This window comes from Patagioenas fasciata, chromosome 8 (assembly GCF_037038585.1).
Source record: "Patagioenas fasciata isolate bPatFas1 chromosome 8, bPatFas1.hap1, whole genome shotgun sequence".
Lineage (NCBI taxonomy): Eukaryota > Metazoa > Chordata > Aves > Columbiformes > Columbidae > Patagioenas > Patagioenas fasciata.
Window position 1 is genome coordinate 34,295,921 of NC_092527.1, and position 16,543 is coordinate 34,312,463.

A 16,543-nucleotide genomic window follows, 5' to 3' on the forward strand; every position below is an offset into this window, starting at 1 on the left:
GTGGAATTCCTCCTCTTCTGCAGTCTTGGGTGTTGGGGAAGGGCAGACTAGAAGTTTGTTTCTTCAAGGGAAAGGCTTGTCATTGCAATCTTTAAGTCCTTATTCCTGCTTGTAGTATTGTGAGGTTTGTCCTTCTGAGCCAGCAAGCAGGTGCCTGTGGTTTAGAGGCCTGGCTTCATTAACAACCAGCTTGATGGTCTTTGGCCAGTGGTTTGCTTCTGCCACAGGCAGGGAGCTCCCCTTCTGTCTTGTGAGACAAGGTAACAAACCTGTAGTCTTTCCTCTTGGAAGCTTTTGGACAAATGCATCAGTATGGTGTGGTGGTACATCTAAGGAATAAAGCAGAGATGTCATCTTGCTGATGTGCACAAAACGCTGCCTGCTGCAAGGGTTCTTTGGGAACCATCCGCACCTGCTTGCAGTGCAGGTAGATCCGTAGCTGATCCACCTCGGGTGTGGATGTTTCTGGTTGGTACAAGGCAATGCAGGTGAGGACCTGAGCCAGGCACACAGCCTTCCCAAATTCACAGAGCTCAGGGTGGTGAGGGGTGACAGGGGACAGTTACGGTAATTGCACCAGAACCCATAGCCTTGAATTAGCAGTTCCTAGCAGGCTGTGTGGCCAAGTTCCCCAACACTCCCGCTGTTCTAGCCATAGGCAAAGACAGTAGTGCACGAGCACTTCTGTCAGAATAAACTATGCAGTTAAGCTTAGCACAAGTTCCTGGGTCAGGAAAGTGTCTCTTGTTCTGTAACTCGTGGGTCGAACAGGACCTGATCTGCAGTGTGTTGATTTTGACAGTACCCCATGTAAGCACTGCTGCAAGATCAAAGTCTTTTTGTGTACAGGAGCCCTTATTGCATGAGGGAAAAGAGCCTGTCAGAACTGTTATCTGCTGCAGAACTAGAGGGGGTGGGATAAACAAGCTGTTTTTGCAGAATATCTTACGGAAATTTAATCTTGTTTATCACTTGAAGAGGAAAAATGTTGAAAGTTTTAGGCTGTAATTTGTGATGTTTGCTCTAAGGAGAAGTTAAACATTCCTGTCACGTTCCTCCCCTTCAGTTTCGAGTGGCCAGAGGGGATGCCTGGAGTTCCCAGTAGGGATGTCCCACTGCCTCCAAACCTGGGCAAGCAGGAAAAAGTAAAATTTACTTACGGAAAATATAGGTTTTTGTTGCAAGCCAGGTCTCTGAGATGAGAAGAGGTGTTAATGAATTAAAGCAACTAAATAGTACTTTTAAGTATCTTCTTGTCTCAATACAGGAGTAACATTTCCCCCAAGGCGATGTACATGATACTAGCTGTTCTGATAACTGTCTGTAGAAACGGGGCATGTTTGTATGGTTATACACAGGATAGCATCTCGTTGTGGTGTTTCATGCCAGGCAAGTTTTGCAAGGTACTGCAAGCCTGTTTCCCTTTCTTACAGAGCCACCAGCCCATGGTATTGTTTGGATCCCCTCTCACCCAGGCGCTTGGCCCATTGTAGGCACAACTGTGCTGCTGGACCTGGATCCACATCCAGGTGACTACGGTGGCCACTGGTGTTGAGTTCGGTCTGTGCTTTCAGGTCCAATTTGGTTCTGTCTCATTACTAAGAACAAACAAGCTCAGATGTTTTGCAGATGGTGAAAAACATGTTGGGAAGATGCTTGTCAAGAAGAGCTTTTCCCCCCTCTACCTCTCCGCTCTCCTGTCTCACTCTTCCAAAGGAGGTACTCGTGGTTACACTCTTAGCTTTACATAAGTCATTGTCATATTGATGTGGCCAAGTGAGAATCTGGGTACAAAAAATGGGAGTTTTGACTGAGTGTGAAATTGACCCAGTAGTAATGTAGACATTTTTGAAATTCCCTTTCTTGATGACCAGGAAGATAAAACGAAAAGGCCCTTCACGCACCACCCCATCCCGCAGCAAAGCTGCTGTCTGAAGTTGCTTGGTTGCTGCTAATCCTGGGCTAATGGATGATGTGGGTGATGATGAAGGTTTCTTTCAATTCCTGCTGCTGAGAGTCTGGCTGGGCTGAAAGGCAAAGAATTCATCCTGCAAGTGAGTTGATTTAAGCCCAAGATAAGACTGAATTATAAAAACATCTTGAGCCATCTATGTTTTATATGAAAACAGCCTGAAATCCCTTCACACCTGTCACATCTGGTGACAGGCAGAGACTTGTCCTCCTTTGGGTATTGTGTGCTCTGGAATTAGCTCCTAGAAAGCCTGTCCTGGGGGCATGGCAAAAGGATGATGACTTTACCTGCCTGGCAAGTCCCAGGGCTTGAAGCTACTGAGGGACACAAGGGCTTCCTTGATGAAATTGTGTTTTGTGTTTTCTCCCTTTGCTTAAGCAAACTTGGGCTCTGTTAATTTCACAGCGCAGTCTGGTTGGGAGTGTTGAGAGGATGCGTTGAAGGGTGGTGCTGGTGAAGCACCTGGAGCTCAGTAAAGAGCTGCAACACACAGCGTTATTGTGCCTATAATCCTTTTGACACTTGCTAAATCCCCTCTCCCTTTTGGATGTGTGCAGGTGACTGAGCATGATCTTGCCTTGTCTGCTGTGAGGTGCAGGCAGCTGCATGGGCTTAACAGCCCCTGGCCCTGTCTAAGCTTGTCTGGGATGGGGCCCAGAGGTTCTGTTGGCAGAGGAAGGGTCAGAGACTGATGCTCTGGTACAAAACTTCAGGTGTCTCGCCCATTCTTCTGAAGAGACTGCCTAGGGGAGAAGATTCTGTTGCTTAAAGCTTGGCTTATGTCCTGGGCTTTAAAGTTTTTCATGTCCCTGGGAGTACACCTGTGTGTTGATAAGGTCTTCCCACCTACGGGACACAGGGATGCTGACACCCAATCTCAAAAAACTGAAAACTGCTGGTATCTCGCTTCCTCACTGAACATTAAATCCAAGGTCAAACAATGAGTTCAGTGGGTTCAAACTGGAACACAAGAGGTTCCACTTAAATTTGAGAAGAAACTTCTTCCCAGTGAGGGTGACAGAGCCTGGCCCAGGCTGCCCAGGGAGGTTGTGGAGTCTCCTTCTCTGCAGACATTCAAACCCGCCTGGACACCTTCCTGTGGAACCTCAGCTGGGTGTTCCTGCTCCAGAGGGGGGATTGCACTGGATGAGCTTTTGAGGTCCCTTCCAATTCCTGACATTCTGTGATTCTGTAATAAGACACTGCTGGGCTCCTTCCTCTGACTAATGTGTCCTTCTTGCAGGAGCCAGCATGCAGAGATGTGTCCGAGGGTGACAGCAGTGGCTGGTTAGATGGGGACAGCCAGTGGGGGTCCTGTGGGACACCCCAGGAACCCATTTGTGATCCCTGCTGCCCTGATGCGTCAGGTTTGCCAGATTACACTTCCAAAGAACGGGCATCTGGCGTGATGGGAGGAAACCTGTTCTGGTGACATCACTAACAAGTATTGGTTCTTCCCAGCTACTTATTAAAAAATCATTTGCTGAAGAGAAAAGTATTTCCTGAGAAAAAGTCTTCTCTATTTGCTTGGGAAAACAATAAGTTAATAGAACTGGTTATCAAGAAATGCACTTATTTGTCTTCAGCTGCATGATGAAAATCTGTTTTTGCAATGAGAGAGGCAGAGACACAACCTGAATCTGGTCAGATTTGCTCTGTGCTTTTAATCTGGAGGAAAAATAAATACATGTGACTTAAACAGAAAGCCAAGGCCTCTACCAGACACGCTTGGTTTAAGTTTGGGCATGCTTGAAAGTGTCACTGAAGTCCTCTTATGATGTGACAGCAGCCTTTTTCATTTCAAAGGAAAAACGAGCAGAAAATTGACTTTGCTGGACACTTACTCATAGAAAATGTCTGCCCAGAAAGCAGGTCCTCAGCAAATGTAAGGCACGAAAGAGCCTGTGGCTGAGTGTTGTTGAAGACCCGTGATGAGGACGGGCAGCAGCGCTGGCCGAGGCGTGGGACAGGTCCCCTCTGCTGTGCTGCACAGTGGGGACGTCTCAGCCGGGCCCCGGGCGGTGGTGGGATCAGGGGGAGGTGGCTCTGCCTTGTCCTGGGGGAACCCCCGAGGAGCTGTGTCTGGATCTCCACCAGCTCCCCAGGAGCAGCGGGGGCCTGGTGGGACTCGGCTTTGAGAGAGAGGTGCAGTGAGAGCAAAGAGGTGCAGGAAGGGACCAGAGTCGAGTCTGGGTGGCCATGGAGGGTGGGCAGTCCCTCCCTCCCGTGCAAAACTTTTCTCTGCTTTTGATTGAAAAGGAGATGAGTACACAGGGAGACTTCATTTTCTCTCATCCCCTCATTTTCATTTTTTTTTTTCCTTCTATCTGTTTCCCACCCTTCTCCCCAGGGTAGGAGTTGCTTTTGCCTCTCACACCAAACGTTTCTGAACTCATCACACACGGCACCCGGTACGGAGATGATCAGCTGCAGGTAGAGAAACCGACTTTAGAAGTTAAATTAGTATTCCTCTCCTTTTTTTTTCCTTTCAGATTTGTCACCATGAATCTCTTGTCATTTGAGTCCATCTACATTTTCCTGCTTCCCCAAGGTATGTGGAACGTTGTCATTTTGCATCAGTGGTTTCTGTCTTGGATGCTTCCCTGTCTCCGTCTGGAGTTCTTAATTCTGAGGAATGAGAGCCAAATTGGTGCCTCTCTGGGAGTTTTATGGATAAACCTCTGAAACGTAGATTCACACAGAAGGGGAGAAAATAATACCTGGAGAAACAGCTTTTCTGATAATTCGGAAACGTGTGACTGATTTTTACATGAAGTGTCTAATTGATGTGGGAAAAGCTGACGTTACTATGACATAAAGTTCATCAATTTCTCCAGTGCAATTATTTAGTGTCTCCAGTACTTCTGACCGTAATCTTCGAAGCCTAAGCCTGGCCTAGCGCTCATTCTTGCTCTGTGTCCCTGCATGCAGTGAGCAGAGGGACCGTCCTCCCGTGTGCTGGAGTCGGGTCCTTGGCCTTGCTCCTGCTCTGTGTCCTGGGTAGAAGGAATTTCCTCCCGTAGATCCTGTCTGACACTGCTGTGTCACTAAGTTATCTTCTGCAAGTGTGAAAGCTATACAGCAAAACAGTGATTTTGCTGCTATAGTTGCTATAGTTTCAAGCCTGCATGCCTTTTTTTATTAAGGCAATTTCTGGTGTTGATGGTTGATTATCTGTTTGATCCCACAGTTTTGCTGGTGTTGGGTATTCAAGAAATTCATACTGACCAGAAGATGATTGGCAAGATCTCAGCTGCTGGCCAGTGTAAGTTTATTTTTTAAAGCAAGCCTTTTCTGTTTTTTGAATTAGTTTTTTTTCTTGCTGTGGTGTTTGTGTGTTGGTGCTGATTTTTGGTGTGGTTTTTTCTTATTAATATTGATTGATGTTATTTATTGGACCCCATTCAGTCTGCAAAGTCCCCAGCAATGCTCTGACAAGCACAGCATTGTGGCAGCTTCTGCACTAGCCCGGCTTTTCCCCTTGGTGCTATCAGCTCTTCTGGGACACTGACCTACTCTGTTTTGCCCAAAATTGGCAATTTGCCAACTGGCTGGTGTTCCTGATGGTTCCTTCAGAACCTGTTTCAAGCAATCCTGATTCAAGGAGCTGTGTTTAATTACAGACTTGATTCACGACCAGACCTCTCATGTGGCTGATTTAATCAGGCTGTGAAGCCAGCACCAACCGCGATGCTGTGAGCAGGGCTGACTGGGCTCTGGCTGGCCAGCAGACCGTGGTTGACTACAGCTCTCATGATATACATGCAATCAGTTACTTATAGACTGTATTATATTCTCCTGCTAGCCTTTATTTACTTTTGTTTGTCTGTCAAGTGATAAATCAGTGTTTCTCCTATGCCAGGCATGCCCTGCAGCCCCATCCCATAGCACCATGTTACAGCTCAGACTTTGCACCCTGATGTGCTGTATTTGGGTGTTTCTCACTGATGCACATCACCGAGAGCCCTTTAGTGGGCTGCAGACACCCTGCTCACAAGTCTCTGCCGTGGCCGTGCACCAGCGCAGCTGCAACATGGAGATTCCCCACAACTCGTACCACTGAACTCCAGAATGACCCAAAGACCATTTCTCCATCCCAACCCATGGTGGGATGGGGGCACAGCATTTTTCCCTGTGCATGTTTGGGCAGGCGGCTGGGTTGTTGCATCTTCACGTTCAGATGAGCTGTGAGGACAAGGCTGATGAGCCGGGATGGTGCTGGCAGGGGCCGTGCTCCAGCTCATCCCCACCGCGGTGCTCCAGGCCAGGGCTGGCTGCCCTGCTCAAGAACCAGTGACCCAGAAGGGAATGCTTTACAACTTTCAATCCCTCATAATCTGGTGGTAGAAAACCCTAATTATGAATTCAGGTTTTTGCTAGCAGGAATGATTTGGAAAAAAATTACTGATAATAAAAAGATGGTGATAATAATGGGGATAGAGAAAAGGCATGGGCCAGAAGGGCTCTGAAAATGCTGGTGTGCTTGCTCCCTGCATTGAGCTTGTGGATTTGGTTTCCCTTCAAGCTGGTTCTGGTAAATGCTGCAGACGTGACTTTAAAGTGTCTGTGTAAATGCTTTGAAAATGTCTCTCCAGAGTCTGCAGACTGCCTGGTTTTTTTCTTTTTGCCAGTGAAATTATGGGCTTTCACTGCAGCATAAGCACCTCAGGAACTTGGAAGCAGTCGTGTTCATGCAGGCAGGGGTGATACGAGGACACATCTCTGAAGATGGGATAAAAGGCAGATTTTTGTGAAGAGTGTTTCTGTCAGTGCCTCGGAGCTGTTCAGAGAGTCTGTGTTTAGAAAACCAAGAGCGTGTCTTGAAAAATGTGCTGCAGCTGAAACACATCTGGCTCCATGGGACTCCGTTCACTTTGCAAACGCCTCCTGGATTCGTGTCCATGCCCTGGGGTGGGAGAGGCCACAGGTCCCGTTGGCACGGCCGCTCGCTCCATGGTTAATGGTGTCGTTGCATCAGCTCATTGGAGTTGTTCTTGTGGTTTCACTGAGCTGCTAAAGCCAGGCTCGGGACCCAAAATCTCAGGTCAAAGTCTTGCAGCCTGTGCGGGCCGCGCTGACACTTGTGCAGAGCAGGGATGCAGGAGGGCTTTGGGTTGGGAACACCCGCCTGCCCCAGTCTGTCCTTAGCAAGTCCGTTTGTCTGGGCTTTCTGCTGTTGGCTGTCTACTCCCAGAGAATGACACTAATAAAGTGCAGTTTCGCAGAGTGTATGTTTTTCTCCCAGTGATGCAGTGCTCGGCTTCCTTAGATGTCCTTTTCCTTTTGGACGGCTCCTACAGCATCGGCAAAGGAAGCTTTGAAAGGTCTAAGCACTTTGCAGGCAAGCTCTGTGATGCCTTGGACATCCATCCAGACAGGGTGAGTGTCAAGCATGTCTCCTTTTAGTTTCCAACAGGTTGGCAATGTCTGAAAAGGCCACTGATAACATGCTGAGTGGAATTGCAAAATTCAACCCAGCAGCCAGCATGGGGCTAGGGTATTTATTCAGAAAGATGCAGTGGAGCTTTGTGAAGCAGTGTGGTTGGAGAACATTCACAGATTTTAAGAAGTTCCATTTGGTCTTGAGAAAAGACATAATAGAATAAATATAGAATAGGATAGAATAAAATATTCTATAATATTTCAAGTTAAAGTTGATTATTTCTTTTTAACAAGTTTTATTTAAGTTTGGATGCTTATAGTTTAAAATGGTTGGATCTTTTTGTTGTTTTTCCCTGGAAAGTTGCAGAATTAGTCTCTGGCAAGTTGATCACCTTTCTGTACAGATGTAAATGGTACAGTCTGCTTGCTTTGCTTCTCCTCGAAGGTCTCTATTCTAAAACAAGCCAAAAGGGCAGAAGGAAAGGAGTTCATTGCAAGGCACCAGCCGCATACCAAGGCATTTGGGGATCTGCATGCTGCTGTAGGTCTCCAAAATGTCATTGCACTCCCCACCTGCTAGTGGTGCAGAGCACCTTAGTGCTGGTGCTCAGCAGAGAAGAGCAGAGGACTGGCCAGCTGGGGCTGCTGGATGTGACAGGCGTGAGGTCTCTGTGTAGCAGGAACAGGAGCCTGAGGCAGGACAGAGGGTGGGTCTGGGGCTGCTGTGGCTTTGAGGACCCCTGGTCCATGTGTGGTTCTTCAGAGAGGTCTGGGAGCCAGGAAACAGAGACAGGTCTTGTGTTCTCTCCTGGTTCCCACATCAGGGATGCTTAGACTTGTACCCAAAATCCTCCTCCAGACCAACTGCTACCACTGCTCCAGGTCATAAAATCAAGAGCTGCTGTTCTGCCCCTGTTGCAGAGTCCTTTGGAAGCTGAAATCACCATTCCCCTCCATCATTTTCTCACCTAAGAAATATTTCGCCCTTCAGATCTCAGCTTGCAGCTGTACAGCGCAGGCACCTTTCTGCAGCTTGGGCAGTGGTGGTGAGGAGACAAACTGTGTGCGAGGCTTTGAGAGGTGCTGGCTGGCTCAGCTTAAATGGATGTTCCCTTTTGTGGCTCATACTAAATAGACACTAAGTAGAGACTTTAATCTAGGAACCAATGGCAACATAGGCAAAAGAATTTGAGCCTTTAATATTTGCAGATTTGGTGGGTTGTGTGGTTTTTGTTTTGTTTTGTTTTTCTAGATACCATCCTTCCTCTGCTCTTTCTCTTAATCCTCATGTAGACTGGGCTGAAAATTGGTAGCCTTTTCACCTTTGAAGTTGTCAAGTTCCATAAAATGTCTTGTAAGGCTTCCTGTGAAATATTCTGGATGTATTGCCCAATACACACATTTTCGTTTGTTTGCATTTTCAGGCATTTTCAGCTATAGAAAATGGTTTCAGAGGAGATAGTGGAAAAACAATTGCTTTGTGTTGCCTACTGTGCTCAGTGCCAGAGGGAGCTGCTTTTGGTAATGGGAAGGTTGCCTGCAAGTGTATAAAAGGCTTGGTATAAAAGGTGTTATTTATAAACTTACTGTCCTTGAGGCTACTAGCTGCTCTGAATGGATAAATATAGATCTTGAGCTGCCCACAATTGCAGCAGCGGCTCCTGTTGTTTGCAGATGAACTTTTTTTGCTTTGCTTATAGTCTGTATAGGTAGTGCTATGGTTTATGCTCTTTTTCTCTTTTTTTGAAGTTCCTTTTGACTGCCAGTGGCTCAACATGCAAAACAGCGTTTGTCTTGGTCCAGTATAGTGCTCCCAAATCTGTAAACTGATCAAAATGGTAAAAGTCTCACAGGCGCCTTTCTCAACCTTCAACCTTTTCTTTTAGGTCCGCGTGGGAATGATACAGTTTAGCTCAGCTCCCCACCTTGAATTCCCACTGGATTTGTATCTAACCAAGCAAGAAGTGAAAGAGCGAATCAGGAGGATTGTGTTCAGGTCAGCTTATTTTACAGCTTTTCTCTTTTTCTGGGCTATGAATGATCCTTTGACTGGTTTTTGAGGTGCAGACTTCTCACCTCTGCAGTGCGTACACCAGCCTGATGCCCCCAGGCAGGCGGTGGATGAATGCTGTGTGTGGTCCATGATCCACAGTCTGCTAAAAACCTGCATCCTCAGTGAATGCTGATGAGGGAGAAAGTTTTCAGTGTCTTGCTATAACGTGGTAAATAAGGGAGAGTTTCCCATGACCATCCTGGCAGGTTTTTCTGATCATTTGTGCCATAGGTGGGTTAGATCCTTCCAGGGAAAAGCAAGTGTGGTGTTCCCACATGGCTGAGCAGAGCAGGACAGTGTGCATCTTCATTTTTTGGTGGTTACAATTTCCTTTGTCCCGTGAGGTAGCAATGAATTTTGATATCTCTGCCTGTCTGTCTGCTGAATTCAAGGGGATCAGGTTTTCAGAAGGAAACCTTTGTTCTTCCTGAGCGTTAAGACTTGGATGTCTTCCCACGACCTCAGGAAACGGAGATGGAAGCCCAAAGAAACACTCTCCGTAGAACCTCTCAACATCCAGACTTTTCATCTTCAATAAATATATTTAGATCTGCAAAGAATCTGACAACTACCCCAAAATAACACTTGTTTTGATGAGAGAAGAGGTATCGATATGGCCCGCAGGTGTCTGCCTGTTCATTAGCTGATCTGCATTAGGGCTAAAGGTTAGCTTGGTGTTTCTCATCTATGTCTGCTGCTCTCAGCTTGATGTGCACATCACAAGCAGATGTGATCACTTTTGATTTTTTCAAGCAAGATCAGGTGACTGGGTTTTGCTGTGTTGCTTTTGATAAGTTTATCAAGTCGAGAAAACCTCTTGTGTAATGTTATAGGAAAAACTTAGCAGAAAACCAGAGACATTTCTCCTCTTTGGCTGTTGGTTAAAAGTCTGTGAGAGCAGAGAAAGTGAAGCAGTGTTTGGTATCTGGCACTGAAACTCCTTGATGACAGCACATGGACGCTGACAGATCAAACAGAAATAATGCCCTTGTGCTTGGCTGTTTCATCTTGTTTAAAGGAAAAGCTGACGTTTTCAAAAGAGATAAAATAGGGATGGGTTCCAGTTGGCTTCTGAAAAAAACGGGGTGTTCGACGTCTTGGTTGAGAGGCTCCTTGATGTGTTTCTGGTGAGACTTTGGCCAGCGAGACATTTCCTAACTTCAGCCCTGTGCCCTGGTGTGGAGGTGAGAGCGCTCGAAAGGCAGCGGTACCGGACTGAAGTGAAGCTTTTGTGATTTATTCAGACACTGCCGGTCTCTCTGTGAATTCTGTCCAAATAGCTTTCGAGTTCGTTGACCAATTTCAACCAATTTTCAGGGTAATCTGGGAAGCTAGATTTCTTATTAATTTCTTTCATGCAAGTCAATGGCTGGTTACAGGAGAAAAACCTTCTTAGTGCTGTTCCTGAGGAAAGGCAGCAGATAAAGTCCACAACTCCTTTGGCTTCAGAAAATCCTTATTGGAGTAATAATGCCTTAAACTCATATTTGCTGTGTCAAAAACCAGCAAACCTCCAAATGCAAATTGATAAGAAACTGAATTTAATGAGCTTTGGTGTAGAGGTAATTACCTTTTTTTTGAATCCTTAGGGTTCACATGGGCACAGCTTACTGAGTTCATCAAGATTTAGTCATCAAACGGACTGCACAATATATTTTCCCTCATGCACATCACTTTTCACTGAAGCGTCTGACAGCTACTGATAGCTGCTCAGGAAAAGGCAGATTTGGACATGCAGTGAACACATGGTCATGGAGTGTGCTTTGGAACGGTGCAGTGCTGAGGACAAAGCACCTAAAGAATGAAGTTCTAAACAAAAGGGCCTAGGAGGTACTGAAGTAAAATGTTTATGTGAAAATCAAAGGTTAGACAGAAAAGAATTAACTTGGGCATGGTCAAATACTTTTCTAGAGCAAGCAAATCCAGTGTTAAAATAAAAGAAAGATGTTCAGAAAGGAAAATGGCATGTATTTGTGTCAACAGAGCTGAAGGAGAACATGGTGCCTCCAAGAAAACAGTAACACTTGTGGTTGGTTTCCCCTTGCTTACTCTGGATAGAAATAAAAGCAGCCCTAAAAGACAATAATAGGAAGTGATATACAAGACAGGTCCTTGGACAGAATGAGAAGACAGCTGGAAATGTCTCCTCTGATCTGGTGGCTTAATTATCAACAGGTCTGGAGCGTGTTCCTGGTGAAGCTGGGCTCTCCCTAGTATCAAACATCCAGCCGGGGATGGCACATTGGAGGGCTCTTACATTGTGCAGGTGGAGGACTACCAAGAAAGAAAGAGAGAGACTCGTGTCCATGCAGGTCTTATCCCTCTGAGATAAGCTGACGTTTAGCCCTCCAACAACAAAAAGAGATGATGTGCTGTATGTAGGCAGGGATGAAAGCTGGTTACAACAGCTGAACAACTTGCAGTGCAGGTTGCCCTCAGTTTTTACAGTGGATGAAAGGCTTTTGCCTGCTGTGTTGTGTTGCAGCGAGGTCTTAGCCTGGCAATGATTGAGTGGGGAATGCAGGTGGTTGGTGTGAAGCTTCAGCTGGTCGTGTCTGGTGGCTGGCAGCAGGGGCTGGGTGCCTGGGTGGCCGAAGTCTGAGTGTGGGAGGTAGATGGGGAGTTGTGGCAGCCAGGATCCAGCTGCACAGTCCACCAACCTCACTCTGCAAGACAGAAGTGAGAGACCTCTTGCCTCCCCTCCAAGGTCTCTGTTAGGTTACCCATGGCTTTTAGTAAAATCTTCTGTGTTTCACTCATAATGTAATCATTCCTGCCTCAGCATGACAGAGATTATAGTTTTATATATCATGTTTGATGACATTTCATGGTAAGTAGAACATGGAGCCCAGTCTTGTGTACACATCAATAACAGTCATTTGAAGTCTTGAAAGCAGAGGACAGTCCCTGTCCCACAGAGCTCACTAGAAAGAATTACAGAAATAACAACTAGAGCAAATGTACAGCCCAGAAAAAACAACCACATCTTGTCCTTCCCCTCGTAGACCTCTGGGTATGGATAGCACTCCTCTTTTTATTCCCTTCTGCTATATTTTCAGCACCCTCTGCAATGAGGGGCTCCTTCCCAGTTCACATCCAGTATGCCACCACCGAAGGGACAGTGGCACTGTGTGGACACAGGCCACAACCCTGCCTGCCTGCAGCGAGCAGCTCTTGTCTTGGGTGCACTTGTCTGCCGAAGGGACCTGACCTCTCGTGTCCCTCCCCAGGGCTCTGTGCTGATGTGCAGGACACCTCTCAACCACCCAGCTCCAGTGTCTATGGGCTCAGCAGGGCAGGCAGGCTTTTGGGTTAAGGAGGTGTCCAGTATTCAGCAAATCTCATTTTTTAATAATAAGAAATGAGTCTCAGGATTTCTAAAACATCTTTGAGTGAAGCTGTTCCCTGGCAAGCTGTAGCTAATTTTCCTTGCTGCTTTTCCTTGGGAGTTATTGCACAGCTCCAAGGCTTGGTCTGCCATTCCCCGACACTTGACAGCAGCCCATCTTACCTGCTGATTTATGTCACTAATGGAATATGCCCCCTTTGGCATCCAAGTCCTCATGTCAGTTTAATACCTTGCTACTGGGAGGATTGCTGAGTATTGAACGAATTGCTTTCTAGCTCAGAAACATTTCATTCTCCAGGGCAGAATTCAAGGGCTGCCAAAATATTGAGGTAGCTGGCTCATGTCTCCAAAATGAGAAGTGAGGGGCACAGCTTGTGTGAACGTCAGTGGCTGGTGCACCTACCCTGTCGTACCAGCAATGCTGGTGGGCAATCTGCTGGATGAGGCTATTGCTTTTAATTGAGTTTAGCATGAATTTAGACAACTGGAGCATCAGATGGCTCTTCTGAATGTTTACTTTCCTAGCATAAAACGTACTGGTGAAGCCCTGAAAAAAAAAAGCATGCCTTGTTTTCAGTCCTTTCGAGTTTCCAAGTATACACTAAGAAGCTTTCAGCATTTGTATTTTCAGGAGCTTTGCTACAGGATGGACAAATGGCTTTTTGTAGAGAATCGAATTAACCTGCAGATCAGCCAGGGAGGAAAAGGCACGGGCTCTCTCCGCACTGCTGGACTGCAGAATCTCAGTTACAAGGTGGGACACGGAGCTCCGTGCCTTGGCTCCTGGTCCAAGAACAGCAAAAGGTCCCACGGAGGGAAAGGGGTGATATGTGACAAGAATGTATAGCACATTGGTGTGTCAAGAAGAAGAAAACCACTTTGAGATGCTGGTCTTTGTCCATTTTGCCCACTCAAATTGTGCAAGAAATTGTTGCTAAGCAGCTTTTCCACACAACTCTTAAAGAAGTGAGCACAGGTTTCAGATGGAAAAACAGAAGCTGTTGAGACATTTGTCAAAGCTGGAAATAGATATCTGAGAGCTGTGATTCCTGCTCCAGTTGTAGGAACACTCTTGTGGAGAATGCTCTGGGTTGGAGATAAACAAGGCTGGATGAGGTCTATGGCTAGGAAGAGATTAAGAATGACAGGATTAGACAACTCTGTGGATGCGTTCTGTGGCAACAGGCAGAAATGTACTAAGTTCCCCACTACCAGAGGGTGGAAATTTGAAAATAAGATTCATTAACAGGAGAAGAGCTTTGATTTCTGCTTTTCTGATTTTTATCTCCTCTCTTTCTAGAGGTGGGAGCACAGAGACAGGTCGGGCTCTGAAGTACATTCTACGCAAAGGGTTCCCTGGTGGCAGAAACTCGAGTGTACCTGAAGTCATGATCATCATTTCGGATGGAAAGTCCCAGGACAGCACTGCAATGCCTGCAATGCAGGTGAAGGAGAGACACATCATGGTTTTTGCAGTGGGAATCAAGTTTCCAAGGTAGGAAACTTTCCACACAGCTGGAAATGGAGGCCCAACTAGACAAATGGCAAGTCCTAACAAGTGAGGGATGGTCTTCTGCTAGATATGAATTTTGGAAAGAGAAGAGCAGAATTTGGAGGGTAGCATAATTTTGGAGCAAGCACTAATTTGGTGGTTGGTGTACAGGAGGACCAGAGCGCGTGAAGGAAGCTCTTCCACTAGGCGGAGCTATGCTGCTGCCTGAGAATAAACACACCAAGATCTTGAAAACTGTTTGAGGGATGTCATGGTTTTGCATTGGCTGTTTGCTGCACAGGGTTTGTTTGGATACCCAGTTCTTTGTGGATGAGTAAGCAGCTGAACCCCTCTGTTGCTTGGCAGGTGGGAAGAGCTGCACACACTGGCCAGTGAGCCCACCGAGCAGCATGTGCTGTTTGCTGGAGATGCCAACGATGCTGCCAATGGCCTGTACAGCGCCCTGACCGGCTCTGTCTGCAGTGCCAGCGCCCCAGGTAACGCCTGTCCTGGCTCCATCTCCATCGCTGTGCTTTGAGTGTGCCGCTGAGCGACAAAAGATGAGGCGGCGTCAGAAAGCCTACGAGGGAATTAGCAGGTGTTGCACTTTGAGGTCACCTGCTTCTCATGCCCAAAGTGGAGGGCAAACTTGCCCACTACATCTTCGAACACTTGCAAGCTGCAGGATCCTATAATATTTCTGTGTCTCAGTTTGCCTCTAAAAATGGCGATATTGGTCCTTGCTCATGTCATGAGAGACAGAGCGTTCAACACAGTTGTATTAAATCTTCTGATGGACTTGGCTGTGTGATAAGGGGAGGCCACCAGGGGCTTGCAAGAGGTAGAAAAGATAGAATTAGACTGGTCCAGAGGTAGAAGAAAATCAAATATGTGAATGATGAAGGCACCAGAGGGGCTGAAAAGTCATTGCTGAACCCTGAACTCAGCAGTGTGAGTTTTATAGCAAAGCAAAGGAGGCTGAAGAGTGAGCACCCCAGAAAGTAGGGTAGGCTGGTGAGCTTGTTGACAGAAAATTTGTCTTCTAGAGCCTTGTGGAGGGCTCTTGGAAGCACTGCCTTATATGCTGTTTATAGTTAGATGAGGAAAACTAATCCATTTGAAAGTGATGTTGCATTCCCACACAGACTTTGTGTCTTCAGGCACTTGATCCTAGTTTGGATTTGTTGTTTGCTACAGGCTGCAAAGTTGAGTCCCACCCTTGCGAACGCAGGACCCTGGAGACTGTGAAAGAGCTGGCTGGAAATTACGTGTGTTGGAAAGGCTCAAAGCAGCCAAATGCAGTTCGTGCGTTGCTGTGCCCTTTCTACAGGTGAGCTGCACACCCCCATCTTTAAAAGTGAGCGGGGCAGAGGGGATACAGGAGATACAGCCATGAGGCTTTTATCTCACAATGACTCTTTACTGTGATGAAGATCCCTAAGAAGACTAATGCAAACATGGTTTCTATGCCCAGGAACAGGCTCTCCCTGCTCTGACCACTGTTTGACCTGGGAAGTAAATGGTAAAAGGTGTGACTGAGACAGAGAAGCAGATGATGATTTGCCCAAGAGCACTAAAAAGATTATAAATGGAATTGGCATTAACTCCGTATTAATTTTATCCCAACCCAAACCAGTGCGGTTTCCTACCTGTTGAGCCAAGATGCTTTGAAGTTTACATCTCTGTACCTGCTGTTTTGCAGAGGGTTTCTAGACTTGGCTCCCTGTGTTGGTGCTGGTTCTGGTTTTGTCCACGTTTCCAGAGAAGCCCCTTTTCCTTTGCTTGGCTGGGGGCTTGGGAAGGGCTTTCCTATGGAGAGGCTCCAGTCACTGGCAGAAAAGACCCCCAGTCGTAGCATGACAGTGTCAAAACCAGGCGGCACACAAAGAGCTGCATTGTCAGATCGATGGCAGTGAACCGCGGGAGGGAAATGTCCTCTTGCCTGGTGAGAGGAGACTGGAAATGAAAACCTATAAAGCATGTCAGGTCCTTCAAATAATATTGTCCCTGCAGTCGATACAGTGGGAGGAATGCTTTAAAAATGAGCCGTGAAGGGAAAGGCAGCTTCATGCTCTCTTTACTGATAAAAAGAGCTGAGTGAAAGTGGTGTTGTACAGGAACTGGTAGCGGGGGTGTTTTTCCTTTGAAGAGGTGCTTCATGTATTAGTTTGAGTATCAGGCAGTCACACTGATGTTTGAAAGCCACCCCAGATCTGGGCTGTGCATTGATGTCCTGCTGCATAGATGTGGTGGGGGGTGGTTGTATGGACAATTTCAGAGGTGTCCTAATGGCTG

General features: G+C 46.6%; 1 protein-coding gene across 1 annotated transcript in view; it reads left to right on the forward strand.

The window, feature by feature from the left end:
* Positions 1-16,543, forward strand: part of VWA2 (von Willebrand factor A domain containing 2) — a 29,166-nt gene that overhangs the window by 1,236 nt on the left and 11,387 nt on the right. Inside the window, exons 2-8 of the mRNA XM_065843752.2 lie at positions 4,465-4,523; positions 5,163-5,237; positions 7,218-7,351; positions 9,241-9,350; positions 14,057-14,251; positions 14,615-14,745; positions 15,446-15,578. Of these exons, the coding sequence (XP_065699824.1) occupies positions 4,475-4,523; positions 5,163-5,237; positions 7,218-7,351; positions 9,241-9,350; positions 14,057-14,251; positions 14,615-14,745; positions 15,446-15,578 (827 nt within the window). The 5' untranslated portion in view covers positions 4,465-4,474. The remainder of the gene's footprint in view (positions 1-4,464; positions 4,524-5,162; positions 5,238-7,217; positions 7,352-9,240; positions 9,351-14,056; positions 14,252-14,614; positions 14,746-15,445; positions 15,579-16,543) is intronic.